Here is a 22,794-nt window from a genome sequence, read left to right on the forward strand (position 1 = left end):
AAAACTGCGCGCAGAAAGTAATGTAAGACAAAGATAATTTCATATGACCGCCATATATAAGCGCGCGCGGATTTGAATTCAACTCTACCGTCCACGTGACGCGGGATCACGTGATCGATTTTAACTCGTTGATATCAGAGTTTTGTTGTATGTATGTACATAAGTAACACGAAAAATAGACATCTCTTCAAAAGGGGGAGTCGTTTGCCGCCTCGACAATAAGGCACATGTAATGTAATGGAGACGGCCGCAGGGGGAAGTGATCCGCGCAATTCCTTGGGCCTAACGCACCTATTCACGGCATTACCGAGTTCAAGACACCGCGGACATACACGTACAATTATACATACACACATACACTTAGAACCTAAGCAGAATGGCTGTCTTGGCAGTGTTTTATGTCTTTGTCTTATGTAACGCACTGTAAAGTATTGTGCGTTACATAAGACAAAGACTTAAAGGCATTAAACACTGCCAAGACAGCCATTCTGCTTAGGCCCGTTCACATTCTCGAGTTTGAAATCTTACGAGTTTACGAGTTTATACTACGCAGTTTCACAGTCGAATTGAATAATGGCCGTTGCAAACCGAGAGGGAAATCGCTGCTAGTGCCAATAACCGGAAGAAGAAGAAGTTTGCCGCCTCGCTTTCCTTCTTCATTACATTCAATCCGGTTTAATTTAAATTTGTATCAATCAGTATCAACTTGCATTAATTTGCGATATGTTAAAACTGAATTTGAATACGTTCGCCCGCGAATAGATCGTGACGTAATGCCAGGTAGCGAACACCGTCGTTGGTAAAGTCGGTGTCCTGTAACGTCACTTATCGACCGCAAGGACACGTCACGTCACACGAGCCGGCATATTTTCGTGGTCGAGAGTATCTTTATACGTTCGAGGTAAAAATATATGGATTGTTTCGCAATTAAACGAAAGATTTTTCACGGTGTTTAGGTGGCCGCGTACGATCCCAGTTCGGGAGCGATTCCACCCGAGGCCCCGACGAATCTCGATCACCGTTGCGACCTGTCGTGACCTTCGCCGCGGCGTTAAAGGGCACGGTCAACCGTCTCGCAATCTCGATCGACGATGCTGCAAGTCGACGACAGAAAGGTAAATCCTCCCGTGCTCTCTAGAGCCTCGTCCTTTGCTGTGTTTGTCCGCCAATTAAGCCTGCCCGACGTCGCGCGCGAACCTCTCCTCTTCACACGTCTCTCTTTTGTTTTCACTTGTCAAGGACAGTGCCGACAGGGTTGTAAAAGATGAGAAGCCGACGTATGGCCATGTAAGTACTGGAATCTTATTTTTGCAAGCGATCAAACGAAATCCTACGGTTTTCCTCGTTTCTCTCGGTTTCACCCTCGATTGTCAAAAGTGTTCGCCACGGATTCGCGTTGAGGTTATGCTCCACGTTCTAGCTGGACATTTAACGGGCGGCTTCTGTTACTCTTGAGGTGACCCTAGAAGTCAAAGCGTTAGTTTTCAAAATGCTTAACTTATCAATTAAGATATTATCCCAGACAACATCATGTTAAAAATCGGGACATAAGACGTCTTTTACACGTCTTTTAGTCATCTTTTTCGTAAGACGTCTAAAAAAAGATGTCTTTTAGACATCTTATGTCCCGCTTTTGGAGATGCGTGCTGTCTGGGATATATCTGTGAGATAAACGTGTCCCAATGGCCGGACACGTACCAGTGTCCGACCATATTGGAGAAAAATATTTGCTATTTATTTGAACAATTAAAAATAAAAATGAAGTTTTTTCCAATAAATCGTTAAATATTGATTTTTTTACAATAATTATTATTTTTATTTTTAATTCTTCAAATAAATAGTAAATATTTTTCTCCAACGTGGTCGAACACTGGTACGTGTCCGGCCACTGGGACGTTTACCTTACTGTTCAAACGTTCAAACTATTACGTACCATATTGTTCCCCGACATGAATAGATCTGTTAATTTTTCGTAGGAAAGGAAGAGAGATTAGGAAAGACGAATTTTATGGTCACACAAATATTTCGCTGGGAGCAATTCGGCTGGTTGAAAGGACTATATTCGAGACGAATATATATATATATATATATATATTTTTTTTTCCAGACAGCCTTCGCGCTTATAATCACTGGCATTACTCGCATAATTAGGCACGTACCATATTTCATCAATAGATCCGCCGTATCTTTCGGGTTGACAGGTGGAAGGAAAAATGACGCGTATGTATAATGTATATGACTCTTTTTGCATTTTTGCAAGTCGCGCGATATCCGGTTGATAATTTATTGCAAATTCATGAAATATGTTTTAAGCCCAAGTGACACTTGTTTCGCGTTTTAAGAAGTCAAATAGGAACGTCGCAGGAAGGCGGGAGGAATAATACAATTTATAATTTCTCGTCAATGCCAAACGTATGCAATAAATAGGCCGACTTCCTCGACGTCTCGACATACGTTACCGGCGTGATTAGGGTTCCGCGTCGTTTCCGCACACGTTCATCCCCGAGGAAAACCCGCGTTCGAAAGAGACGTCCCGCGTTCTTTCTCGGGTCTCGTTCCGCACGTCACGTGTTATACCCCACGCATTCACGTCGTGTTTGGTGGAGCGCCGCCGATCGCACGCGCGCGATGCCGCAGTCGCATTCCACGGCCGCCGATCGTCCGCTACGCGCGTTCGTGTACAAAGTGGCGCACATGGAGTACTTGTTGCAAGTAAGTGATAAGAAGCTAAGTGATAACCGTCGCGGGCCCCCGTTGACCGGTCGCCCCTCCGGGATTCCAAGTTCCAAGCGTGGTGAAATCGTTCGAATTGGATCTGAAGGATTCTCCAGGCGTTTTCCTCCCTCGCGGAAAGGACCTCGAATTAAATCCGAAGGATTTCTGAGTGTTCTTTTTTTTACAGAAAAGAATTTCGCGCCCGAATAAATTCAAGGGACCCCCGAGCGTTTCGTCGCGGAAAGAATGTCGCGTCTAACGATCTGCTCATTAAAACGTTATCGGCTTCTAATCGCTCCGTCCGGTTGCTTGAGGAGTAAACATCGACACAGGCACACAAAAAAACGTTACGAACTGTCGGAAAACTTGCGAAACATATTCTAGTTCAATTAAATTTATTCGATTAATTAACTTTAATGACACTCGATATTAAAACTAACGAAGGGAAAAGTGGGCTATGAGAGTCAAGTGCAGTTACTTGTGGCGTGAGTTTACGTTATGTAATATTCAATTAATAATTTAATTCGCATAATAACTGAATATTACATAACGTAAACTCACACATAGATATTGTAGTTCATTGACGTATCTATACGCTTATCAATGGGCATTCGCGGGCGATATCGTTGAATAAAGCATAAATGAGCCGCGAATTCTCCTTATCGCGGCTAGAGAGAGAATCTAAAGCGGGACCTTGATCCTAGCAGAAGCCGGCCCGCGAGGTGTACACCTGTTTACGTTGTAACGTTGACGATTTTCCTTAAACTCTCTCGTGCCTTATCCCCCCCACGTGAGATAATCGTCTATCTTTAGAAATCCTAATGCGATTAAGTCGTTGCCTCGATCGACGTTTTCCCCAGCCCGGAGTAATCCCGGAGTGAAATCCCCGCCGGAGGACGTTCCGTCCCGTGTCCGTCGGGGATCAGGATAACACCTCGACAGCTTGTCTTCGCTGCGAGATGAAAATTGTGCGTGTCCTTGGACGAGCACGCGTGTTAATCTGTCGTTATGTAAGCTAATGATAGGCGATACCCGGCTCGCAGCGTCACGCTGACAATGAGGTGTAATCGTCGTTGGCCGATCTCGTTGGCCGTTTAACCCTCGAACCCGCGTCGACCCGTGCGACTTATCTCCTTTAATTCTCGAAAACGACGATTATTCCCTCATTCGTGGATCGTAACGAAAAGATTCTCTCTGAGAGATCGAAAGGCGACGGGAACAGAGCTCGTGACGCGGAAATGCTCCGCACGCTTTGTTTTGTATTTCTTTTTTCTGTCAGAATATCCACGTGTCAAAATAGTAAATACGAGATATTTCGTAAAGCGCCGGTATCCGCGGCGACTTTACCGCGCGGGAAGATCAGTAAAATCAACTTATGTAAATAAAATGATGTCCCGGTCAGAGAACACGCTGTGACCTTCAGTCGACCTTAAGAAACTCCTCTTTTTTTCTTGTCATCGTTGACGTTTACATCGTTACGTAAGAAATGACGAAGTTTTGCTGAGTTTTCTGATCTCTCTCTCTCTCCTCTGTCATCCAACAATTATTTTACACATAAGACATTGTGATAACTGATGCGAGATGATAACCGAAATAGTAATCGCAAGAATTATCTGCGATTTAGTTTATCATCACATATGTGTCGCAAAAGGTAGATTCTAAGTGTCTGGCGTTCCGATTAAATCTTCCGAATACCTGTTATCACAAACACTTGTGACAACAGCGTTTGAATTATGTTCGCGTATTATTAGCAGTTCCAAATTCTTCTCTTCCCGTGGCAGGTCTCGTATCTCCTAATCTCTCCCGATTCCGCGAGTGTAACTCGACTAACGACTGTTATTTTAACGGAAAGATAAAATTCATGCGACGTGGACTCCGTGTCTCGAAATTATCTTATCGCGTAGCCGTAAAAGGGTCAACTGCGGGGGCGAGGAAGCCAGCGTTGTACGAGTATCGATTATTGTTTCGTCGATTATGAATTTAGTGGTCCTCGACGCTATGTATGAAAAGTAGATTAATTTTTTTTAACACGCCAAAAATGTTTTCCACGATAATTTTCACGTATGTCTCATTATGGTATATAAGTCACGGTAACCAGCCGCGAAACTTTTCTCTCGCGTCCTAAAGCTTTACGCACCTTCAATGCAAATCCGACGATTATGTGGCGTATTACTATCGCGGCACACACATTTGAAAGTTAAATATTTAAATAGGCGATTATATTATACATCCCGCGCATTTTACGTCCGACTCATCCGCAGGGAAAAGAATGGGAAAAAAAGAGGGAAAAGACTAAATCTGAGCATATCATCTGAACTTTAAGTCAAAGTAAAATGAAATATATCGTTCTTCTCTTTATCTTCATTTTTCATTTTCTTTTTTTTTTTTTTTTTTTCTTAACAATAGACAGAGTCCCCGGTGAAGGGGTCATCTCGGATTATCGCTTGGCAAGCGAGATCAACGCGATCGCGACACTGGGTCAGGGTGAAGAAGCTTGGCTAATCACAGACTTTACGCTCGTTTTTGTTACGCCAGCACAGATGTTACGCTGGTTTTTGAAGCGTTTATGCTACGATGATAACACACCCACGTACACGCATATGGAATATTGCTTCATGTATGAATGTATGTGTTAAAAATTGCGCTGAAAATTTCATCGGCTGTCCCATGGGACGTATTTACGCCGGCGAAATGATCAATAAGCCAATCACAAGACCCCTTGAGCATCCATTTTGAAAATAAGCTTTGTACAACACTGTGATTAGCTTATTAATCATTACGCTGCTTAAATACGCTCTATGGGACAGCCGATGTTTGTGCTGGCGTAACGAAAAGGTGCGTAAAGCCTGTGATTAGCCAAGCTTCTGTACGCCATACACCGGTACGCCATATACGCTGGCTCCATGAGACTTCACCCTCAGGGTCTACTGGCTGCTACCGTCGTTTGCCTGCACCTCGCTTAGTCAAAGATATCCACTTACATATCTAGCCGCGACATAAAGACAATGAAAGATAGATCGCGCGATTAATTTTAATTAATCCGGAGAAAAAGAGTCGGAAGAAATTCTTCTTTCCTCCTGTCCTGTCTTGAGACACCTACGTATTTTTTGTGATAATTTTCACCTCTCACTGTTAAAAATATCAAAGGATAAAATTTAAATCAATATCTACATTGAGTTAAATGACATTCTGTTATTTTTAACTACCATGTGTGTAAAAATTTATTATTTCAACACAAACAGTATTATTTTAATTCTATTAGTTTAGATAAATAAACATTGTTTTAGTTAAATTAACGACATATTGAGTAGAGGCAGTGATAGACGATAGAAATAATTTTTAATGACTCAAATTGAGTGTAATTTGACACTACGAATTTAATAGTGCTATAGACTCGTTATCGTTATCGTGCGCGATTTATCCCGGCGTTAATTTATTTTACTGCTTGTTTTTTTTCCCAATAGTTTTCTCACTATCTATTCATTTCGTCCCTCGAGAGACCTCCTAGGCCTAGGCGTGAACGACGCGATCGCTGGTCGCTTTTCAAGACAGACAAATTCACGATGATTCGTCGCATGTCAAAGAAAAAAAAAGAAAAGAAAAAAAAGAAAAAAACGGAGTTCGTCTTCGCTCATTAGCGACGCAGTTGATTACGGATTGCGGGCGATTTTTGCGTGATTGCATTTCTACATGGGAATTTTGCCCCGACGCGGGAGATTTTAAACGAGAACTTTTGAGACGGCGGTCGGACACCCCGAGTCATCGCACGCATATACACGATTTATTTATTTTTTTTCCTTTTTTTTCCTTTTCTATTTTTTTGTAATTGATTTTTTACGGTCTCGAAAAATCATGCGCGATCTCTCGAATTGCGGCGAGCAGTTTAGCGGATCGGACTCGGAAGACTTCGCGAAAAGGATAGGTAAAAAAAATAATAAAAGATCTAGTCTATACCTCGGAGGAAAACTCCACAGGCACGCGGTCACCAACGCAGCTCTTCAGATACACAGGCGTTCCGCGAGCGTACGAAGAGAGATGCACGGGATGAGCTGCAGCGCGAGCTCGAGAAGCTGGGGGCGACCGCCCGCGAGGACAAGAAGGCGATGATCGGCCGGCAGTTCTCCGGATTCCAGCATCTGTTCGAGCGATTTCTGCAGGAGGAGGGCCCGTCCTTGGAGTGGAACCACATTCAGAAGCTGTCCGAAGATGCGGTGAGTGAAACCCGACCGTGTAGACGGAAAAACTGCCGCGAGGAGATCTAGCGCTCTCCTTTTCTTCCTTTGAAGAAATGTAAACGATATCCTGTGTAGCCGTAGTTCTGTGACTTCTGTGTAGCTCTTTAGTCCGTTTTAATTAACAAACTCTATATTGATTAATAATGAATTAAATTGTATCGATATTATTACGATGATTTATTGAAGAAACATTGAGATTTTATAAAACCATCTTCTAGAAATTTTCCGAGACGTATCTTGTCAGTCTGCTTTGATTAATGAATTCTATTAACTACTAGGAAAATCAAATTAAGTCGAAATCTTTGTTTTCATAGGTCAAGGATTACAACTCCTTGCCATCGCCGGAGACGAACGAGGTGAAGGAGCTGCTGGACAAGTTGATTGTTGTCAAATTAAACGGTGGTCTTGGAACGAGCATGGGATGCCACGGGCCGAAATCCGTTATCGCTGTGCGAAATGGACTCACGTTTCTTGATCTTACCGTTCAACAAATCGAGGTATCGCAAAATAATCATAGCTAACAGTTTATTTTTACCATTTACATATATAGTCACTTATTAGTTATAAGACTATAACAATAAATAATAATTGATAATGCATTTCTGTTGTAACAGCACCTAAATAAAACGTATAACGCTAACGTGCCACTCATACTGATGAACTCGTTCAACACGGACGACGATACGCAACGGATAATTAGGAAGTACAAAGGAATCGATATAGATATTTACACTTTTAATCAGAGCTGTTATCCGCGCATAAACAGGGATTCTCTCCTCCCGATCGCTAAGCACTGTCAAATCGATGAGGATATAGAAGCGTAAGACAGTTCTCATAAAGTCACCATTAATATTTTTTTAAACGTTTATGCAAAATAATGTATAATTTGTTAACAGCTGGTACCCACCCGGCCACGGAGACTTCTACGAGAGTTTCCAAAACTCTGGTTTACTTAAAAAATTCATTCGTGAGGTAACGAGATTTCATTTTCGGTGTTCGTAAATAATAGCAACAATCCGCTTAAAAGAAACTCTGATTCTTTCCAGGGCCGCGAATATTGTTTTATCTCGAACATAGATAATCTTGGTGCTACGGTGGATATTAAAATCTTGAAGTCGTTGTTGAGTAAAAGGCCGGAACCATCTCTTGAATTTGTGATGGAAGTAACCGACAAAACGCGAGCGGATGTCAAGGTGCGTTTCGTGAGAAGTACGGAATATGTCTGGAATAGCGCTATGAGACAGACCTAATTATACATATATTTTATTTTATAGGGTGGTACACTTATAAAATACGAGGATAAACTTCGTCTCCTTGAAATAGCTCAAGTTCCCAAGGATCATATCGACGATTTTAAGTCCATTAAGACATTTAAGTATTTCAACACTAACAACCTCTGGATTAAACTTAGTGGTATGTATATTTAAATTTGTCATACCACATAATAAATAAATGCCATATAATAAATAAATATCATGTATGCCATATAATATTAAAGCCGTATTTAACATATGTTGTTTTTTTTAACAGCTATTGAGAGAGTGCTTGAGCAAAAAGCGTTGAATATGGAGATAATTGTAAACAACAAAACTTTTCCCAATGGCCTAAATATAATACAACTTGAAACAGCTGTAGGAGCCGCTATGAAATCATTCGAAGGAAGTGTTGGTATGTTTAAAGAGATAACAGTCCTGCTTTAATAAAAATAATTCTTTATTCTTTAATCTGAATTCTTTATCTCTTCAAGGATTCTGCTTTATTTTATATCAATTCTGTACACGATTGTGATTAATTAAAAATGTTTATTTATTTGCTACAGGTATAAATGTACCGCGCAGTAGATTCTTGCCGGTGAAAAAGACTTCTGATCTGATGCTCGTAATGAGCAATTTATATACACTGCGCAACGGATCTCTTGTGATGAGTCCTCAAAGGATGTTCCCGACAACGCCTCTCATCAAATTAGGAGACAATCACTTTTCAAAAGTCAGTAAGACTAACTCTTATTTTAATCTTGGTTAAAATTCATGTAACTCTTTAACTGCATTATAGCGATGTCTAAGTCTCTTTTGCCTTTCTTACAGGTGAAAGAGTTTCTCATCAGATTTCCGACAATACCAGATCTCCTCGAATTGGATCATTTGACGGTGTCGGGCGATGTCACTTTCGGAAAAGGAGTAACGCTGAAAGGCACCGTCATTATAATCGCCAATCACGGGGAACGTATAGATCTACCTTCTGGAACCGTTTTAGAAAATAAAATTGTATCAGGCAATCTACGCATATTGGATCACTAAGTCACAACGGCAGGCAAAGGACCGCTTTAATTCGTCTCGCGTACATGTCTGAAAGAATGAGGGGTCTGTGTTTTCAGCAATCATGTTCCAGCTTAAATTAACTAGTCAAGCGATTCAATTGTATATATTCGTAATGTTATTTTAGGGAGAAAGGGCCGGAAATATATTTCTACAAAAATTATTTTACCTAATTGTATATAAGAACTTATATAAGAATTTAATTATGAGATATCAAAGAGAAATTTATAATGTATAAAATATATACTGTTGTGTAGGCGCGATGGAAGCTTACAAGGCATATTCTATTATAATAAATAAATACTTTCAAATTTTATTTATTTGTTTATTGACGAAAAACTCCCTCTAGTATATATCAAACATGTTAAATAAATAGGCGATTTGCGCCAATAAAAATTGTACTATCAATTAAAAATAATAGAAAATAATTAAAATTATTTAATTGAAGAAGATTAAAATTATGTTCTTGCTTTCCCATGAGAATATTGCATTTTTATTTACACACACACACATTCTCTCTAGTTCTCTCTCTTTCTCTTTCTCCCCCCTCTCCGCGCCACTCGTAAGATTAGTGTCATCTAGCGATGCACCACGAATTTAATCAGTCGAAAAACATCGTGACCGACGAGCTCGAGGCCCGAGGGTCCGCAGTGCCTCGCGATAGTCCACAATACTCCGAACGTCCGAACGAGCTAATGGAGGACAACGATGTGTTTCGATAGGATACGCGATTGGAAATTTACATTCGTCGTGTACGCGGAGTGAGGCGTATCCTTCTCTTCCATGCCCGTCATCCTGGCGGAACGATAACTCTCGCAGGTAAACGGAATTGCCGTCCGTCCGTCCGTGCGAAAAGGGGCCGAGAGGAACGAGAAAGAGACTCAGGGAGAGGGAGGGGACGCAAATTCGGAATTTGTCTCGGCTCGTACGACATTGCTATTTCCGGGCCACCCAGCGCATCAGTAATTAGCTTATCGACGTGGATCGAACCCCGCGAGCGAACGCCGCCAGAAAGAGATCGCCAATACTGTCCGAATTACGAACGCCGCGTCCGCTAATCCTTTCGCGTAGTCGCGCTGCCCTTCGTCGAGATTCTCGGTTGGGATCGGTATGGGCGCTTCTGTGAGAGCTTAACCTACCTTAACAATATATTATATATCTTTGATGCGGATTACTCTAGCAAGACAGCAGTAGGCCCGTGATGTTTGTCGAAATTGAAAGTATTTCTACATGCACTTATTCTCGACCTTCTCGAATGAGAATTACGACAGAAAAATATAAATTTATATATGTATATGTACATATATAATTTTATTTATATATATAATATACACATGTATTTTATATATTTTGAGGCATAGAAACTGTAAAAAGCTTGATAACAAAATATAAGAAAATATATAGCAAAGAAAAAAAATGAGGAAAGATAGATAATGATAGAAAAACAAAGTAGAACTGGTAATAGGAAATATTTAAATTTGTCAAACGAGTTACTTATGGTATATCAGAAGAGTGCTTTTATTTTCTTAAAAAATATATATATATATATTCTTAGGGCTGTATTTATATGCCGTAATATATTTTGCAATTTATTTAGAGGTGTTGCAAGGACATTCAGCTAAATGGGGAAAGTCAAGAAAAGACCGGAGTTGCTCCACCGCAGCAAGTCGCACAATATACTGCGCAATTTGATGCTGAGGGATTTTGGGTTACGCACGACGCATAAGACCAGTACGCGCGAATTGGAGCCCATAGCTGAAGCAAACTTTGTCCTGAGGGACCACAAGGAATTGGTATATACTTCTATATCCGACCATCTAATAGCTGTATAATACAACTTGTGTAACTTCAGTGTTTTTCGTGTGTCTGTATCTCTAATTTGTGAAGGCCCAAGTAGATGTAGTACAACGATAAATGCCTGATAAAATAGCCTTCTACAACGACTTTTGTTCTCCAACTTCATCAGTTTCTAATGGCTGAGTTAATAATGATACATATTTATTGCTACATATGTTACAGCAAAGTAACATACTAAGTGTTGTCTGTTTATTTGCAGAAATGTGAATTACCTGGTGTTCCTAGAGCCACTTTCCTAATGGTTTTCAGTCCTGATGGGTAAGATGCAATGGGCAAAATATAATAATATATTTTGTTGTGTGATTACTAGAAAGTAATGCTAATAAGTTAAAGAACGAAGTAACATGCGCACAGTAGCTACTTTTATTTATAATAATGCAATGGAGAACATTAGAGGAAATTACAGATTTATGAAACAATAATTTCAGGACCATGGTAGCATCTACACATGGGAATCACAATGTTTATATCACAGAAATTACAACGGGAAAGAATATTAGAACTTTGTCCGGACACCCACGTACTCCCTGGTGCATAGCTTTTCACCCGTCCTCCAGTCAGATCTTAGCGTCCGGTTGCTTAGGAGGTCAAGTTCGCGTGTGGGATTTAAGTGTGAGTACAATTTTTGGAATTATATATAATTTACTTCGGCATGAAACGGCAATGCGTTTGATGACTCACAACGCAAATTTGTCCGTGTAGGGTGGTAGCGAAATTTGGAATGCTGACAGCCATACCGTTATCGCTTCACTCGCGTTCCATCCCTTTGAAAGATTGTTAGTTATAGCCACATATAATGAAATTCACTTCTGGGACTGGAGTAAGTCTCAACCGTTTGCTGTAACTGCTACAAAGACTGACAAAGAAAAAGTGAGGTAATTTTAAAAGAAATTGCATCATAGACTATGATATACGGAAAAAAATGTTACGAGAAACTATATCTTACGTTGTAAAAATTACAGATATGTAGCTTTTGACAGTTTAGGAAGAAAACTAATCACAGGCATTGCAAATACGCCGCAAGTACAATCACAATGGGATCGGGCTCCCGTGGGACAATTACTTAGAACTAGTTTGATGTAAGTAAAAACACTATGACGTGAATATTGCGCGTATAAATAAATTTTAGATATGGATCTGTTTGTCATTAACATCTGGATATTTTTCACAATTTTAAATAAAAAGTTTGAATTTTGGAATACAAAAACAATGAAATATTTATTATAAATCTATTAATAATCTTATTTTTTATTTATAATTATTTTTACAAACAAATAGGTAAAATTGAATATCTCAGTTTTGAATTGTATTTCTTTTTATCAAAAAATCTGTATCTTTTACTTATTCCTTTGTTATATGTGCGTCATTCCAAATAACTTTGTATTTTAACTAATCTTGAAAAAATTAGGAACTTTAGGTATCAGCCACGAGAAAATTTCCCAGATATCGAACTTTCGCCTTTTCACTTGTGGAACCATGGCTCTTTTTACGGAAGAGGATCGGCAGACAGTCACACTGTAGACAGACCTTCTCGGTATTTAAATTATACAATGCAAAATCATCGAAATTCATCGGGAAATTTGCGAAATTTGAATATAAATTTTTTCAGTGCGTATCTGTTTATGCGCAGAGGCCATGAAATGTCCAGCTTCTCACGATTTGCCAATTATCACCAACAGTTTAGAAACAGCGTGCGGCAAGAGGAAACGCGGTTTCATCGGCGACGAAATCTGTCCGAAGGTACATTATACTATCGTGTCAATTACGGATACTGTGAACTAATGCAACTCCATTTGTAACAATCGAGATTCATCGTAATAGTTTTATGCCTTACGATGTAGAACTGAATCAAACTAGGGAGGCTACATCTTCTCCAAGCATTACGAGAAATCCACTTCGTCCGACCGGCAATCCAGCGAACACGGACAATGCCGAGAACAGATCGGCGGACGACAGCAACGACGATGATTTGCCGAGCTCCGTGAGGAGGCGCGATCGAGAATCTAGCGCCATAAACGACTCTCGTCCCAGGGACGAGTTTAACCAGCGATTGAACAACGTGTGGTTCGGCGTGGACGAAAGGTTGCGCGGGAGCAATTCTCAAGATCCGGAAAGAAGAATAAATCTATGTTACAGAGATCTCGTCGATCAATATGTGACGCTCGTAAGACGTTACTTCGACGTTTCCAGAAATAGAGATACTGTGAGCTATATATGTTGCAATCTCACTAGAATTTTTTCCCTTTTATCAAGCGTGTGTAAAGAATATGTTGATTTTCTTTGAAGATCGACCGTGGCACTGACCCCATGGATATGCCGGAAGCGTTATCCTCTAATCTTGAGGAGTCTAGTAATAGAAACGAATCGGCGGCGACTGAATCATCTATACGAAGATTAAGGAACGAATTGAATTCCAGCGCGCAAGCGAATAACACGAATCTGGAAAGGTTGCAACGATGTCAGCGATTATTGATGGAACGTTCCGAGCAAGAGGAGATTGGGACTACTCTTCAGAATTTGAGAGAGGCTCTGAACGCCGCCGCCGAGAATAATAGCTCGTGCTTGGTGCGATTGCAGAAATTGCGGGAAAGGCTACAGCGGCAGACCGCGACTTTATTCGAGCATTCTAACAACCGTAACTCTCGCCTTCAGCTGCTTCGAAATGCTCTGAACGACGAGATCGAAGCGCTTAACAATATGGAGGCGCAATTTACTAACACGAGTTCTAGGATCGAGCGGTTGCGAGATGAATTCACCATGTATGGTATTCTGCCGCGAAATCGGCATATCGCGACCGACCCTTCGCAGGTGAATTTAACCGAGGCCGAATGGAGAGCTCTTACTCCGAATGACGGACAAGTTCCCAGCACTAGTTCCGCATCATCAATGCTGTCTTCGAGACTGCGCGATTTGGAATCCAATGTGTTTCCTAGCACAAGTTACGCCGGTGAGAACGAAGAGCGTGGCACGATGTGGTCCGATGCCAATGCCAATAATAGTGAAAACGCTGGTACTTCATCAAGAAGTACTGGGAGGGCAACGAGAAGACGATTTGATGCCTTGAACACGGAGGACGAACCGCCGAGGCGGCGAAAGCGTAAATTGGGGCCTATTGAGTTTTCCATACCAATGCCGTTATCCTATATTGGTAATATTTCTACTTGAACAGAACTGCAAGTATATAAAATAGAAAAATAAGATTACTATTGTTGACTTAAAATCTATATTCTGTTATTCTAGAAGACACCTCATCTTCGAGTGATGAAGGTTATTCGCGAGCATCGACATCCCGTAATGGCGCATCTAACTTTACAGTTTCAACTCACTCAGCGTTTCAACCAAATGTCCCCAAACCCGTCGCGCAACGAGCGAGCAGCTCGCAAAATCAAGAAGCGACAACTAGTTCTCCCAGATTAGACGAAACAGATAGGAACAATTTACTTGACAGTTTAAATAACGAATTAAACGAAGATAACAACCAAGATAATAGAGCATCAAGGATTACGCGAAATATGCAAGAAATAAGATCTCAAGAACTCAGTCGCAGACAAGGGTGAGTATACTTCATTGAATCGTTTTTATTTTTAAGTTTTAAGTTTTAATATATTTTGTTGAGATTTTTTTCCATCATATATTTTATGTACACTTTTTGAAGATGTCATATATTTGAAATTTTTAACATTTAGAAATTCACCTTTACTCAGGAGAGTGATAGATGTTCTGCAAATCCTTCGAAATTTGCATGCGGACCGGATGGAAAACAATAATACTACCCAACAAGTATTATTAGACGACTCGGAGAATGGATATTGGCTGCTCGAGGAAAACAGTAATTCAGATTCAAATTTGGATGATACGAACTCCAACACCAACTCGAACTCTCGTCGGTGGACTAGTCGATGGATACAATTGGATACTTCTAGCAGAAACTCGGAGTATACCAACGACTCACCGAACGAACAAACTTTACCGAGGCCCCTTTCGGAAGACGCAGAACAAAATATTAACGATAACAGAGAGCAAAGGAATCAGTTATCACCTGTGTCTGCGAATCCTACTCGTTACGAGCAACCACCGTTGTTCCCGTTTAGAAGTTTACGAGAAAATCAATCCCAAAGGGTAGAACAAAATCAAACACCCAATACCAGCAACTCCGATAGTACTCCCCTTCAATCGCAGACGTCTGATTCGGGCACAATGCGCGCGACATTAGCGGGATTTGCGGAATTGTCAAGAACGGTTAACGATCCCGTTGCAACGAGAATCGCTAATGTAACTAACCGCGAGGGCAGATCGACAACGAGCGACAGGCAACAACAACAACAACAACAGAATCAGGAGCAACGAAACGCAGATGACCCGGATATCGACTACATTATAGATCCGATAATGCTCGGTGCTGACAATATAGATCCAAGAGAGAGTTCACTGGGAGTTCGACAAGGGATTCAGTTGCTCAGTCGTCATATCGACAACATGCATCGCTTGTGTCGGTAAGTTGACGATATGATGGGATTTTACATGGCTACTATTATATAACTCGAATTATATTTAAAAAATGTAAATTTAAGATTTTTTATGATTAATGTATGTATATGTATCATGAATTTATTACAATTAATGTAATAATTTAGAGATGAAATGTTTTTTGATTAAATTTTGCATAGATTTGATACAATGTTGATTAAAAAATTCAATATTAATCGATATTGTAAACTGCAAGAATTGTAACTTTTCGGGAATTTATTTGAACGCAATAACTTTTCGAAAGTTTTTTGTTTAGCATTTGAAATGGAAATAAAATAAATAAACACGAGATTACGTAGATTGTAGATTATATGTATATATATATATATATATATTAAGTATATATTAAGTATATACAATACTATACTGTTAAAGCAACATTAGAAAATGAATTACAATATTTTGTATTGCTTCTTTTGGTTCCTGTGTCAATAAAAAAATAACAATTTTCTCAATTTCTTAACAGAGCACGCTTAGAAATAGTCCAGCTGTGTCAAGTGCGCAAAATGTGGGAGGATCTACAACGACAAATACGATCATTGCATGTGACGGTCCGTGTAGAGAGACAGAACGGCGATCAGGCAGAGACGCAAAGAGACAATGCGGCTGGTAATCCTGGTCCGTCAACGTCGGCTACAAATTCATCGAATGAATCGGCGAGGAATTTCAAGAAAGCGCTCTTGGAGAACTATCAGAGGGAAAGTAACGAGGGCGATCGTACTGACGCGAGATCATACGATCAGAGTCAGCCGTCGACATCGAGCGGAGTTACCGGCCTCGAGAGGACTCACGCGGACGAGCCAACGTCCAGCACCCGTAATGTCGAGGAGAGCAATATAAGTCTTTCGAATCTGCTTCCGAGCGACGCTGAATTACGGCGGATGCAGTGTCTCAAATTGAACGAGATGCTGGACGGCTTGTACGCGCGGCTGACCTCGCGCTGCCAAAACTGTGATTCTCGCGTCACCGACGCGCGGGCGATGAACGACCACACGTATTCCAGTTTGACGACCGACGGTGACGTGCAGTTGCCCAGTATGTCCAGCGTCGTGTCGAATATCGGGGCTAATTCGAATTTACCGGCGGTCACTGCGATAACGACCGAGTCGGAACCGTTACCCAGCATCTCGAGTTTCGTCAGCGGTCTCGATCGTGCCGGTCCCAGCAGATCGACCCAGGCATCGAATACGAATATTAATTATCCCGCGACCAGCGACGCGACCAGTAGCAGGAACGGCGATAGTAAAATCAGTTCTCCTTTTAAGCGAAATCCAACGAATCAAAGGGCCAGGATTTCACCTTCCACATCATCATCTGAACCTATGAGATATACCAGACAAAAGATATATCTCCGGTATTTATGTGCATATATTCTATAGAGACAGTGCGTTTTGTTTTAAAAGTGTTAATTAAACAAGTATGCATTTAACTAGTAAAGATACGAAAACAAGTGATATTTTGAATTTATAGTTAGATTATTACTTAAAAAAGTAAAGTAACTTTTATGTGAAAAAATCTTTTTACACAAATTTATTAGTTGAAAAAAAAAATAATATATTAAATACATTGTAATTGTCTTTCTAAAAATAGATTGTTATTCCGTTTAATATATTTCAATTTTCAGACGTTTAAAATGGTCGCTGAAATCGCTTCGTGGTAGACAAAGCTCTAGGTCTCAGGCTCCCAATAATCCATTTCGTCATTGCGAACATGTCAGAAGACCGTGGCATTTACGCAGAAATGCATCCCAAAATAATGACAGCAGTAATAACGACAATTTAGATGTAGATATAGATATCCGGGATAGAACGCGAGGTTCGAATACATCTGAGTATCTACAAAAAATGATCCTACGACTGGAATTGCTAGTCCGACAGCAGAGGGCCTTAGCTCGGAACAGCAATAGAAGGTTGAATGGTAATAATCGCCAATCGGAAACTAATAGAGAGAATGATAATCGGGAAATGGAAGAGATTCGCGAAGCTACAAGATTAAGAGCTAGGTAGGCAGGACAACACATTCTATAATATAACATATTAACATTAAAATATTATAACGAAATTAAGATATTGAGCAAGTATACATTATTTCCAAGAATTTTTGTTATGCGAATAATTAGTAATATATTCGGACCAATTAATATTATTTCAGACAAGTCCTCGGCTTGATGGTGCGATCTCTGATCCAATTCTTCGAAGTAACGAGATCAGGAAACGGTTCCCAAAGCAATGTTCTCTATGAACAGATGTACAGTAAGTTTATCGTGTTTTATGTAAGATTATAAATTATTGAAATGTAATATAATTGGAAAAGTAATGATTCTACATGAAAAAGTAACCCTGAAACGCAAGATAAAATTTTTTTACATGCAGTGTCATCTTTAAAAGTATTAATTCTGAATATTGAGAAGTTAATATTACTCGTCAATTTTAAAAAAGGAAAAAGTATCTGAAATTGACATATTTGATTTTCTTGAAAACATGAATGTTTATATAAAGTAATCCCATGTTTTCTACATTCTCTAAATTGTGTATCTCTTAATTGTTAATTTATATCGATTTATGTTTTTCTTTCTTTTCAGAATTGTACGTATTGTTACATCTGGCACTGGAGCTAACAGACTTATTGTTAGCACAGCTGGTAATAACAAGAAGAGAGCTGGAATCTAGTCAATACGGACCTTTCACTTCTGATTTATCAGTTAACAACCAAAACAGAAGCGACACGCGCGGTAATAATAGCGTTGACAATAGTCTGCAAACGGAAAGTTTGCATCGCGCGAGCGATAACGCGCCAAGACGAAGCGCCGACAGAGAGAGATTTCCGAGGAATCGTGACGAGATGCCAAATGCGGAAGAGCTTCTTTCAGTACACGGGAATAGACGTTATCGCCTTATGGCGCAACAATTAAGGCGGCTGTTTCGTCATCGACAAGGAACTCAAAACGGTAATAATGCATCCGAAAATCAAACCAACGATCCAGCGACAGCTAGACCTAACGATAACGGTGACGATAATAATTATGACGATAATGCACAAAACGAAGATAATCGCCAGTCAACTTCTGAAAACGCCCTGTCGGCAGAGGTGCAGAGTATTGTGGAGAGAATCCAAAGTAGCAGTTCGATCGACAACGACGAACGTGCCGATGTCAGGGCGGGAGTTGAGAATCGTACAATAGACGCTGCAAACGAGTCGCGAAACTCGAATGAGAGCTACAGGCGGAATTACAGAAATGCTACGGTATCCGAGCCGGCGGTGAGACGCATCAACGAATCGAGGGGTCCGCAAGAGATTGACTCCAGTACGCGTGCCAGCGAGAGCTGGAGAAACTACATTTCTTACACTTCATCGGGAGATGAACAAAGCGGCAGACCGTCACATCAGAGAACCCGTTGGGCTCGCCAATATGCGCGGGGCGCATGCTCGTCATTGCTCGAGCGTCCTTTGCACAGATACGGCAATTCCGATCCGAATAACAATCGCAGATTCTCCCACAACAGGGAGGGCGCGTCTCTCCGACGAGAATTTAACGTTCCTGAGCTACAGGTGAACAACGTGCCCGTTAATGACTTGGACAATCTTTCCGGTAATCCGCGAAGAAGGCAGAACACGCCGCCAACTCCGCCACATACGCCTCCGCCGTTCTTGATCAATAATTTCCTTTACAACGCCACTAACAGGAACAACGATCGGACAAACGAGTCCACAGATCAGCCTGGACCAAGTTGGGCTGGACAATCGAACAATACTAGAACCTCGGTATAGTATAAATTTTGAGACATTGCGTTTTTTATAAAACTGAGTCGATTATCATCTGACGACTAATCATGGTGAATCATTCCGTGAATTTTCAATTATTCTTATGATTTTATTTAGAGCACTTATTTTGTACTTAATCCTTGCAAAAATTTATATTTTACAAATAATTTTTGACATCTATTTATGAATCACTTCTTGTTTCTCCGATCTTTAAATTGATAAATAATAGGTTCGATCGTTGCTTATTTGAAGGCTAAATCTTTTTTGATCATTATTAATTTTTGTATTAGGTGTTTACTCCAACATTCCTGACATTGTGGCGCAATCGAGTTGGGCCCACCTGGATACCCCGTTACACTGAATTCGTGACTAATACAGGATCACGAATTGGAGGGGGTGCCAATCCCAGTAATGGCGGTGGTGATGATGGAGGAAGTGGAGGAGGAGGAGGAGCAGGATCAGGAACAGGAGGAGCAGGAGCAGCAGGGGGAGGAGGAGGAAGTGGAAGTGGTGGAACAGGAGGAGGAGGAAGAGGAGGAGCAGGAGGAGGAGGAGGAGGAGGACAGGATCCAGGAAATGACGAAAACGATTATTATTGGGACTTTGGTACCACTTATTTTCAAATTTTTAAATACATACAGTTAATACACATATTACGACATACAGAATGGTCTTCTACTGGTGGTACAATCGAGAGGTACTGATTCTCAAAATTGATGAATTTATTTCAACAGCAGTTATTCAAGTACGAACATAAATATAATATTTAGTTTAAAAAGAAATAATATAAATTTATTATCTTACTGTATAAATAAGATGAATGATATTTGTTTGATAACTTTAAATACTTCCTATTGTTCTTGAAATGTCGAATTTTTCAAATTGTACTTCAATAACGTTGAATAATTTATGTTAGTGAAAATTATGCAAGTTCCAAAATAATAAGATACGTTATTAACAATTGCGATTTTCTCAAGAACAAAACCTCAAAAAGATTTACCATCTTTTTTTTCCACGTAGTTTTTTGTATAAAATTGCCACCAATAATCGATCATTTTCTATATAGCATTTAAATACAAAATTTATTTTCGAATGTGTGTACATGCATATACACTACATGTGAAGATGTAAAAATCAGATAATTTCTCAGAACATCATATACCTGTGGGTATACCATTCAATCCAGCGTTGGAAATTCAGAGTTATCGCGTTCAAGCATGGGATTTCTCCAATGGTGACATACCTGACATTACGGACTGTTAGTATAAAATGTCAAATACAAATTATTAACCATAAACATACTCTTTTTCTGCGTATGCTTATATATCCTGATACGATTTTTCAGCTGAGAAAAACGTCGTGGTGCCTGAATGTAAGATTCATAACGATGCCAGTATTGACATATCTACAGATGGAAAATTGCTGGCGACGCTTTTGCAGTCTGGTCGTATCAATGTGACGACCACATTAGGTAAACGAGGAATGCATGTTGATCCCCATTATTCATGAAATATGTATGTATATATGTATGTATGTATGTATGTGTATATATATATATATATGTGTATATATGTGTATATATGTGTATATATGTGTATATATATATATATATGTGTGTATATATATATCTATATATATATATCTCAAAATATATTAACGATTCTTTCTCAGGGCGCGTGTTCTCAGCACTTTTTTTTATCTTGAAGGGATAATTTCTTATTTTTGTATCGCATCTCTTTTACGCCAATATAATCTTGCAGGGGGATATTTTTAAACGATAACTTTTCTTCCACAAGGGGTAGTAAAACAATATACAAATAATGTGAACTTACCCTCTTCTTTGTGCATTGCTATGAAATTTTTTCATTACTTGACAAAGGCATGGAAATTGAAAGAAATAGAATGAAGTAAAAACTCGATTGTTTTAAATTGTCGAAAGACTAAAGCTATACGATTTACTTTTTCGGTTTAGGTATTTACAGCCTGCAATGGGAAACGCTGGGAGAAAAGATTTATTCGACCAATATCGATCAAACGGTAGTGTCTGTTTCGATATCACCTACGCAACAACATCTCTTGGTAGGTTTGGCACGCAGGATTCACGTACCTGCCAGACCATTCCCGATGGCTCTGATTTACAAGCTGCAGGAGAAGCAGCCCGACGACGAAAAGAATGTTTCGTCGACAGATCCGACCATGGAATTGACATACGATTCCTCCGATGAGATGCTCGATGATAACGTTTCTACGAATAGTATACCAAGACGAAATAATGTTACAGCCAACAGTTATAGACATATTCGCGACTGGCGGATCCGCGACATTCGGATGAGAAACGAGCTGGACATGGACATCAAACGTCACAGGGAGAGCATGGTGCTTATCCGGGAATTGTTGCAAAGTAACCGGGAGGTTTCGAATTATCTTAGTCTAAATTGCATCAGATGGGCGCCGCAGCCGGGTCAAGGGATGGTTTACGCGACAAACACTGGACAATTAAATATCCTGCAGTGATTCTACGCTCGTAGTAGACGGAGATGAAAGTAAACGTTCTCTTCGTATTATAATGCTTGCAATGAATGTGTCATACACGTAAGATGTAACACAGTATCGTGGTTCGCCCCCAAACAAATTTCTTTTCGATAGATTGCAAGGAGGGATATGCCAATGTGCGAGGCGGTAATAGGTTTTTATCGCAATCGCTTGTCAATCTCGGCTAATTGTATCACAGCGATAAATAGCACGAGACTGCTACGGACTACAATTTGTATTTTAATCTTTTCTATATTGTGCTATTATTTCCTTATGTTCTGCAAAGAGACATAAGAAACACATAATGTATAAATATAAAATAATATATGTTCGATCAATTAGTTATTATTGTATAGTTTATGTGGTTTTTATATTCCTATAATTTAAAAAAGCGCTCTTTGCATCGTTTCTATTAGACTGAATTTGTAGTACGATACTGTCCTTTTTAGGGATGCTTCTGTTATATCTTATAATATGAAAGTGTGGGGAACTGGGTCGTTATATAATATTAATATGTATTTACCGATCGGATGAACGTTAAATGCCATCAAATAAATCATTCAGAACGTACTTCTTCCCACTTTGATTATCTTAATCATAAGGAATAGAGCAATTTGTCGTGCCATCTCTTTGCAATACTTTTATCTGATGGATTTTTATCTATTGATACTTACATTAACTGGAAAGAGATATTTACAATGTGATCTTTTGAGATGATGTTTTTTTGTTCGTTTTACCTTTTTGTATTACGAGATGAAATGTTTATTAAAATTCCATGTATATTCATTTTAGACATCTATACATCATATATATATATATATATATATATATATATATATATATATATATAT

The 22,794-nt window shown here is 39.7% G+C and overlaps 2 protein-coding genes across 9 annotated transcripts; both read left to right on the plus strand.

The window, feature by feature from the left end:
• Positions 1-212: 212 nt before the first annotated feature.
• Positions 213-9,581, plus strand: LOC112456698 (UTP--glucose-1-phosphate uridylyltransferase-like). 4 transcript variants are annotated; one of them, XM_025019417.1, is made up of 12 exons: positions 213-229; positions 957-1,115; positions 1,245-1,287; positions 6,690-6,926; positions 7,265-7,447; positions 7,565-7,770; positions 7,847-7,922; positions 7,997-8,143; positions 8,225-8,363; positions 8,481-8,618; positions 8,770-8,936; positions 9,035-9,581. In XM_025019417.1, coding segments are annotated over exons 1-12 (1,710 nt in total). In that variant the 5' UTR covers positions 213-227; the 3' UTR covers positions 9,248-9,581. The 4 variants fall into 4 exon arrangements, with proteins under 4 accessions (XP_024875185.1, XP_024875187.1, XP_024875189.1 ...); XM_025019419.1 differs by lacking the exon at positions 213-229 and adding an exon at positions 255-334 and having other exon boundaries at positions 1,240-1,287; positions 9,035-9,247; XM_025019421.1 differs by lacking the exons at positions 213-229; positions 1,245-1,287 and adding an exon at positions 256-334 and having other exon boundaries at positions 9,035-9,247.
• Positions 9,582-9,875: 294 nt separating this feature from the next.
• Positions 9,876-22,513, plus strand: LOC112456679. Of its 5 annotated transcripts, none has more exons than XM_025019373.1 (20): positions 9,876-10,084; positions 10,863-11,058; positions 11,322-11,380; positions 11,551-11,734; positions 11,825-11,997; positions 12,085-12,201; positions 12,540-12,656; positions 12,732-12,862; positions 12,964-13,325; positions 13,409-14,270; positions 14,363-14,675; positions 14,827-15,615; positions 16,116-17,003; positions 17,274-17,651; positions 17,801-17,901; positions 18,231-19,411; positions 19,702-20,017; positions 20,550-20,669; positions 20,757-20,882; positions 21,384-22,513. In XM_025019373.1, exons 2-20 carry the CDS (start codon positions 10,888-10,890, stop codon positions 21,923-21,925), a joined length of 6,930 nt encoding a protein of 2,309 aa, XP_024875141.1. In that variant the 5' UTR covers positions 9,876-10,084; positions 10,863-10,887; the 3' UTR covers positions 21,926-22,513. The 5 variants fall into 5 exon arrangements, with proteins under 5 accessions (XP_024875141.1, XP_024875137.1, XP_024875139.1 ...); XM_025019369.1 differs by having other exon boundaries at positions 9,877-10,084; positions 12,531-12,656; positions 14,809-15,615; XM_025019371.1 differs by having other exon boundaries at positions 9,877-10,084; positions 12,531-12,656; positions 14,809-15,615; positions 20,562-20,669.
• The last annotated feature ends 281 nt before the right edge of the window (positions 22,514-22,794 follow it).

Source organism: Temnothorax curvispinosus, unplaced genomic scaffold (genome assembly GCF_003070985.1).
Source record: "Temnothorax curvispinosus isolate PA1 unplaced genomic scaffold, ASM307098v1 QBEX01007090.1, whole genome shotgun sequence".
Classification (NCBI taxonomy): domain Eukaryota; kingdom Metazoa; phylum Arthropoda; class Insecta; order Hymenoptera; family Formicidae; genus Temnothorax; species Temnothorax curvispinosus.